The sequence below is a fragment of the Protopterus annectens genome, chromosome 7.part0 (genome assembly GCF_019279795.1).
Source record: "Protopterus annectens isolate FY-2018-M chromosome 7.part0, PAN1.0, whole genome shotgun sequence".
Taxonomy (NCBI): domain Eukaryota; kingdom Metazoa; phylum Chordata; order Ceratodontiformes; family Protopteridae; genus Protopterus; species Protopterus annectens.
Window position 1 is genome coordinate 403,266,397 of NC_056739.1, and position 8,488 is coordinate 403,274,884.

Genomic DNA, 8,488 nt, shown 5'->3' on the forward strand with positions numbered 1-8,488 from the left:
ACAAGTTTTTGGATCTATCTACAACACTTATATAACTGGACGACCCAGAGACTGAGAATAACAGCGTTACAACATGGTTTATTGCCTTCAGTAGTGCCTATAAGACTAAGTTGCAGAAAGATCCTTAGTTTCAAAGGAAAATAAGATAAGACTAAACTGCAAGTATCTGCGCTTTTCGAGGGGGAAATTCTCCCAGTCAGTTCAGAGCATTGCCTTTTGGCTTCTACTACCAGCCTCTAGTATTTCAGGCTGTTCTGAATGGCTGATAGAGGCTAAAAGGCTTTCTCATCTTCAGATCAGTCAAGCACTTGAAGATGTTCTCTGATACTGGCTCAGAAAAGGAAGACCTTCTACAGCATCTGGAATAGTAAAGAAATTCTGTGTGATGCCATAAGTATTCTGTTTTCTCTAAGTCAGTCTAGTAACCTCTCAAGACATGTGTGCTTTCTGCCCTTAACCCCCCATACAGCCTTTACTATGGCCTTTGCAACCATCAAGTTTTATCACACTCCCTATCTTTAACTCCAGGCATTATCATCCTCATCAGTCTGTTCTGACTGTCTTTCAGTCCTTCAGCTTTTCCATCATCTATATGAGGTAGCTCTGGTGCTTCCCTTCAAAAACTACCTATGAGGAATAAATTCTTGTCAATCAAAATGTATGGTTGCGGCACAATTTGGTGGGAGTGGGAATGTGGTGGGCCCCTTCAAAAATTAAAGAGAGTTTGTGGTGGGCTCAGGAGTAGAATCCATCAAAATTCTCTGTGACCTGTACTGACTAATTGCTGAGATCCAGATTTTTAAACTTACATATGGTGCTTCCCGGACATTGCAGAAAGTGGCATCAACATGGGTGCTCAATATGAAGGAGATGTTGCCAGGTTGGACACTGTCAGATGTTTTCAACACAGTTTGCATGTTAGTCAGGTTTGCATTAAAACAGACTGCTTAGGTCTTATCTGGCAGGACACACAACTAACAGACAGCACATTCTCGTGGCTAATGCACTCTTGCAGCTTGTTGTCTGCTAAAGCAGCTAACTTGATTTTTATGGGTTTTAAACAAGCTTCATCTCTTAGCAGCAAGGCAAGAGATGTTAGAACACAAAATTAGCAGGGAAACTAGATCTTGGATCTTTGGATGGATCCCCAGTGGAAACTGGACAACACAACTTTCAGAAGTTGACAGTGTCATGGGAACTCAGACATCTTGCTGTTAGCTTCTCCGCCTAAACCACCAGCTGAAAAAGTTTGGCACCTCTAACTTTCACACAGCTTGGAAAATTATGGATGCCCTATGCAGCAGGCCTCACCTTCATGTGTATGCCTTTTGATACCTCTGCCTCTTCGCCCAGGGATGATTAAAAATCAGACAACACAACTGGTACTGGATTTTGATAGCTCCAAGTCTTTGGTTCCCAACACTGGTAAGGTGCCCTTTACTATCATCTCTCATCTCAGAAGGAAAATGGCTCATCATTCTGTCAATGTAAGTTCATCATTCAGCTCAATCAAGCTTCTGTTAACATTCTGGCATATTCTGGCAACTTCCTCAACAAGTTTCTCAATGATTTGAAAGCTCATTAAGGAAGACATTCTTCGACTGTGAGTAAAAAGGAGGAGAAGAGATTTGGAATTGGCAGAAAAATTTGAATAATTTTTTATAATGGAATTACAGCATCTTCATTGGAGATTGGTCAAGAGCCTTCTGGGGTGGCTCTTCAACATCTTACTGAGTTATTGGACAAGGTTTGGTTTCAACTTCCACCATAAGTTTCATATGATTGCAATTTTCAGCTCACTATGATTGTGACCAAGTGTATGTAAGAATCCTCAAAGAGAGCAGTTTCCTCCCGGGGCAAAAGAATATAAAATTTCCCGCGTTTACTCTACTTGGCTTGGGAATATCTTACTTTGTTATTGAAAAACCTCTGTGCTTTTGAGCCTCTTGTTGATGCTGAATATTAATTTACTTCATGGGTAACTGCTTTTCTGTTTGTTGTGCTTGCGAAGGGGTGTCTGAGTTGCAGGCCCTTTTGATGGTCCAGAAGCCCTTCATATCTTTACCATAAGGACTTATCATTTCTGCAAGGATTTTTCCTGTCCTTTATGCCTAAAAACCTAGTGTTAAGGGCTTTTTAACTTTTCCCCAAACTATGAATTACTTTTTATTTAGACCCCCAAAATAAAGGGACTATTTTTTAATTTTTTAGATGTACACAGGCAATTTTATTATTGCATGCAGTCTTTTGTTTTGTTTCTTCTCTTTGTTTGTTGGTTCTTTTTGCTGTCAGCAGGGGGAACTGTGTCATGTGCTTGGAACATTGCATTTGATGGGTTATTTCCATTTGCATTTAGGAGATTCCAGCTGGGATGGAGATTCCAGCTGATTCCCTCCTCTCACATTCACTAGGGCTACTGCAAGGGCAGCAGCAACTAAGGATATTTTGGGGCATGTACTTTTTGGGATACTTGGAGCTTGGGAGTTCAATTTCGCCACTTTATCTCTTCTCTACTCTAAGTCTATTTACTCACAGCTGTTTTGCAGTTTTTGCGTTGCCAGTGTTGTCTTCCTTGTCTTCCTACCCCCCTTAGAAGTTGCTGGGATTCCACAATGGTAAGGACTGCAGCTACCCAGAGCAAGGACTGCAGAAATGTTTGGTATAGAACATAGTTGTAATGCTCATAACCACCATAAATGTCGATGCAAGGATCCCTCCTCCCTCCTCTGTCCCTCTGTGGTTGTGGGGTTGTAGTTATTGAGTTGGTTGCTGTATATATATTTGCTATATTTTGTATATATTGTATTTTGTTTTGGTGCAGGTATTTTTTGCCTTGTCTTTTTCTAGTCTTCTCTTTTAGGCAAGAAGCGTCTGGATATGGGATATGACGAGGTCATGCGTGGTGTGCCTGACCCTCTACTGATGATCTAGTCATCCCTGACCGGCAGCCATCCTCTCTGGTATCAACGACTGGACTGGCACTACCCAATATAAAGGACTGCACTGTGTGGGGATCCTCGAACATCTACATTTATGGTAGGTACAAAACTGTACTTTTCACCAAATTAGACTCACTCTTCTATAGATAAATCCATGTTGACTTTTATCACTAGAGAAACTACTCATATTCTTAAGTGATGTGCTTAGTGTGCTCTCAGAAGTCCTCCTTAGGATATATGTCAAACCTTTTGGTCTGTAATCACCAGTAGTATAACCAGGATGATTTATTTATTTATTTATTTTTTTTACATATTGGAACAACAGTGACCTCCTTCCAAATTTTTGGAAAAAACATTTGATCAAAATTTAGTGAAACATGTAAACCAAACCAGGGTAGAAATCAGCCTAAAGTACCTAAACAATTTTCTCTCTTTTTGTTTCTTCTGTTTAATTTTCCCACTCCACCAGGGAGATTGTACTTCCTTCCTGTAGAAATACTTAATAGAACAAAACAGACTGTCTATATGACTGCAAAAAAAAAAATCCTAATTTTCACAAATGGTTTTAACTTTCATCTCATAATCCCAATTACCTTGTGAAATGTTGGTTGTAATAGATGCAAAATCTGATCTGTAACAGCCCCTTTCATTAACTTTTGGTGAATTAGAATCCACAGTTTCAAAAATCACACACAGATGGTCTGAACTGCCAACTCTGAGGATATTCTACAATATTTAGATTTTAATTTGATAGGGAGCCACACTGCATCCAGTACCTTACTACTCATCGTCTTCCTGGTTACAATCTGAGAGTATCCTCAAGAGATTCCATCACTCAAGCTCTTATTTTTCAGTTTACTAGATAATAAAGTTATTGACCAGTCAATACTTGGAACATTTAAATCACCAACAATTATGTCAAGGTACTTCTCGAAACAAACCATGCATTCAGATCAGTGCCCCTGAACACTATCTTTAAATCTTTGAACATGATATTTAAACCTTAAAAAAACTAATTGAGCCCTTGACTGTAACATATCTTTGTTTAAAGGATGCATTGTTGTAGTATAACTGCAGCCCCTTAAACTTTTTCTAAATAAGGAACCTCAAGTGAATGGCGTTTTCATACTTCAAGTTGATAACCAAGTGTTCATATGCATTGATTTCTGAAGTTCTCATTGCTGTTCCATATGCAGTTATGATGCATTGTATATTGTTCATCTTAAAGGAAATAGTTTGTCTAGTTTTGTACTTGGTATATATTCAGTTCCAGTTTAATAAATATCAGAAGCATTAATATAGATTTTTGCCCCCCCCCCGTGTGTGGTATAGATGTGCACCCTTGTCCGGTTTTGTTGCATAAATGTGTATGTGAACCACCCCACATACTTGTATGTATTCCGTCTTCATATCCTGCATGTACTTAAAGTGAAAATTATGCAGAATAATTCAGTTTTAGATGCCTCATTGTTTTTAATGTGGACTCCTTAGTCTTTTTTTCTGACATTTATTACTAAAATTGTTCACTTTAAAAAAAAAAAAAAAAAAAAAACTTTGGGTCAGCTTTGGACAGTTAAACATTTATTGGAAAAATGTAAAAATGTTGGCTATTCCTAGTAGTATTTTCTGCATATCTAGTACGTTTGTTTTTCTGCCATTTGTGGTAATGTGGGTTGACTATCAGCTGCTAATATGCTTCATCTTGTTCTATTAGGTCTGACTCTTTTCTTCTGTACTTGCCTACTTTCTACCTGTGAGCAGTTTTCTTAGCCAAGCTCCTCATTTAGTCACTGCAGTAAAGGCACTGGTGCTTAATTAATCTTAATGGATTGCATCTAGACTAGTCTTCTAAATCACTTTAGTACATAGTGTGACTGTGACTAAAACTGTCCTTAATCATTGCATAGTGTTGTTTGGATTTAATTTTGGTGTGAAAATGGATTGTGCTAATTTAATATAGTGTGTTGAATGTGATATTATAGGAACTCCATAGGGTGAAACTTCTAGATCTAGTCCAAAAACAATGCAATATCTGCAAGGAAGGTGCAAAAAGGTGCAAATTCAATCTAAGCAATTTAGTATGCAGAGTGCTTTGATTGAATTTGCACCTTCCTTGCAAATATTGCGTTGTTTTTGGACTAGATCTAGAATTTCCTCACTGGGCTAAAGTTTGCATACTACCACATATTGTCACTGGAGAAGAATTGCTTTACTATGAATTAAGGAGGAAGCAATGACCATTAGATTTATTTATCTCCAAGGACAAAGGTGTCATCTTTCACTGAAGAGTGATTTGTTGCCCTGTTTGCAAATCTTTACAGATATGAAATCACATAAAAGCTTCTTTCTTTGAATATTTTTGCTGTAGTAACTGTCCAAGTGCTAATGTCAATGACTTATTCCATTGTGAAACATTGCAGAATGCAGTTATTATTTTAATACAGTATGTTTTCCCAGTAAAACCATTGCATTAAGACTATTTCAGGTAAGTAAATCACATTTATTAGATTTGCTCGTGATTCTTGGAAGTAAATATTTCTGTTTCTTAATATATATTTGCAGACCCTATCCCTCCTGGACTGATGGAAGAAGTTTCAGAATGGAATGTTGAAGTTACAACAGTCAAAAGTGGAAACTCTGTATCAAATGTGCCAGAATCAAAAACTGTGGAAACTGGTGCATCAGTTTCAGATAAGGAGTGTGCAGACCAAAGTCAAAACATTATCCCTGCTGCCAAAAATGAAATGTCCAAGAAGAATAATTCCTTAAAACAGAAACATTTGGAAGAAGCAAAAACAGAACAGTCACAGAAAAAGGTCACCAATATGGGACCCAAAGGACTAGGTAGAGGCCTTCAGCAGAAAGTGACCTGTAGTTTGATTTTACCTAAAATTCCAAAGCCAGATGCAACTGAAGACTTAAAAATCCTGCAAGATTCATTGCCCAAAATCCCATCACTGCCCTCTTTTAAAAATAAGATTCCTTTACAGTGTACACTGAATTTTGATGAACTTGTTAAAGATTATGACCTTTTCATTAAAGAAGGAATTGAAAGCCATGTAGAATTCACTAGAGAATATACAGATATGAATGGTGGAAATGGTATATTAAACCAAAATTCAGAGGAACTTGAGATATCTAGTTTATTGGAGTCTGAACAGAACAAAATTCTGTTAAGTGATCAACATAGTGAGTGTGATAGTGAAAGTGATAGTTTTAGTTCAAGAAGCTCCTATAGCAGTAGGGAAAGTAGAAGGTCCTCTGTTGGGTTTACACATTCCACCATGGACACTAAAACTGAAAAAGAGCCAGTAATGGGCACATCTGCCCTTCCACAAACAAGCCCTTCCCCTCCAGAGTTAAGACCTTCTGTATCACAAGTGTGCTCTCATGATCAGTTGTTTACAGAGGTTGGTTCTGAAACCTATCCAGAGTTTCCTACCAGCTCTCCTCAGAGGCAGCTAAATGAAGCCAGTATAGAAGATCTGAACCCTGTCAACAGTGGCACAAGCTGTAAGTCATTAAAACCAAAAAAGAAGAAGCACAAGGGCCATGTTCAAGATTGTAGTGACAGTCCAGCACAGCAGGTCAATACAAGTGCTTTACACCACAAGGCGAAGAACCATTCAAGTGGTGGGCATCAGAATGCCCAGCATCTAACTGAAAAACAAAAGCATGATTACTGGAAGGCCTGTTATCATGCTTGGCAAAGTTATTACACTGCTATGTCAAATCCTTTCTTCAGAAGCTCTCAGAGAAATCCTCACTTGATGAGAGCTTATCAAATGAATTCTGTGTATTTAAATGAACTGCTAAAAAAGTGATCCTACAACTATGGCTTTGTTGAATTACAGAAACCTGGATTAGATTAATTTTATGAAAGCAGTGAAGCTTAAATTAGTGCAAACTCTGCAGTTAAATTTTATTTCCTGCCTATTTTAGGCAGCAACAAGCCTTTCCACTGTTGCATCTTTCTTTTGTGGTTAATGTTATTTGCTATGATGTTTAATACCACATTCCATGCTTTTTTCTTTTAGTTTATTAAGCTGTGCTATCGGTTGCCCCTACTCAAGAGGAACATTCACTGTATTTTATTTTGGCATTTTTTTGTTTGTGTAAAAGGGAAAGTACTGTGTAGCACATCCTTAATATGTTAGAGCATATGGGATTAATGATACTGCTGCCTTTAAAATCAAATACATTTTTGGTTGTATTGAAAAAAACATAATAAATTTAGATGGAGTACACCGATGTGAGTCAGTTAAGTTGCGTGATGGTAAGTTAAATAAGTGAGTTTTCATGGATTTCATTACATCTGTTGCCCTTTTAGCCTGGTAGCTATGTTGAGTTTCTGATTCTGTTATTCTCTGCAAAATTCTTGCTGTGGGATCATAAATCCACATGCCCCCTATAATAACTTGTATTCTTCTGTGGTTTTGTTAACCCAGGTAAGAGTAGTTTTCCTGGTCAGGTAAGAGCTTTCTTAGTCTGTCAGACCCAATGTAGACTGTATTTAGTACTGGGTACTCGTACATGGAAATTGTGCTAGACCTGTTCTGTAGCCTCATCTGACAGGTGGTTTCTGTGGAGAGCCTGTTTGATGCCTTTAAATTAGTTGTGTGTGTGGGGGCGGCAGACCTTAATTCTTTTAATACTGTTATGAATTTATTCAGTACTTTACCCACATCCACCAGCACATTGGCATTGTTTATATTGTGCGTATGTGAACCTTAAGAGATGGGTGCCACTTACTGGTCTGTTAAAAAAAAAAAAAAAAAAAAAAAAAAAAATTAAAAATCAAGGTTGACATACATCTTTTGTTGCTAAACAGAAACCGGTTTCAGTTTTGCTTCATATGCCATAATATTAACTTGCATAATGTTTTTTGTGAATTTCTCATTTCCAGTGTGTGTAGTTAGTATAACTCAGACAGCGCTTTGAAGGCAAGGACACTAAGGTCACTGATTTTCATGGTAAGTAGCTTGCTCAGCTCTGCTTTTTTTTTCTACTTTAACCCAACCTGAACGTAGCCATTACTGTCAGTATTTGTTGTATCTGTTATATTGGGGGAAAAGTTTGAGGCCTGCCACAGCAGGTATGGTCTGTGAGAAATTCCAGAATGAACTGTGAATACTAGGAGACTCTTATAATTAGATTAGAAGTCAGTTTTCCCATTAAGCTTAATTGTATAGAGTATTGTGAATGGGCACTGGTCCAGATAGACAAGGAATAAATAAATGGGGAATAAGTTCCCATTGACATTTTAAAGTCATATCCTGTGTGGATTCCACAGTGGTTAAAGAAGCTGTACGGAGAGAGAAAATAAAATTCACAAAGGTGGCATAGCAAAGACAGAGAATAAATGTTACAAACTGTGACCTTACAGATTGTCAGACAGTTGACACCATGAACTTTTGCTTGTAGAACAGACTGCTGCTCTGCAAGTGCAAGTCTGATAAGCTTTAACTATTGGAAAGGCTTCCTGTGATGTCTACTAGTCTGTTACTGCAGAACATTGTCCATAACTTTCACCAGTCTGTCAAAAGGTC

General features: G+C 37.8%; 1 protein-coding gene across 1 annotated transcript in view; it reads left to right on the plus strand.

Annotated features, from left to right (window-relative positions):
* The window catches only part of DDX20 (DEAD-box helicase 20), a 204,149-nt gene extending 196,963 nt beyond the window's left edge, over positions 1-7,186 (plus strand). The window contains exon 11 of the mRNA XM_044076991.1: positions 5,502-7,186. Within this exon, the coding sequence (XP_043932926.1) occupies positions 5,502-6,763 (1,262 nt within the window). The 3' untranslated portion in view covers positions 6,764-7,186. The remainder of the gene's footprint in view (positions 1-5,501) is intronic.
* Positions 7,187-8,488: the final 1,302 nt, after the last annotated feature.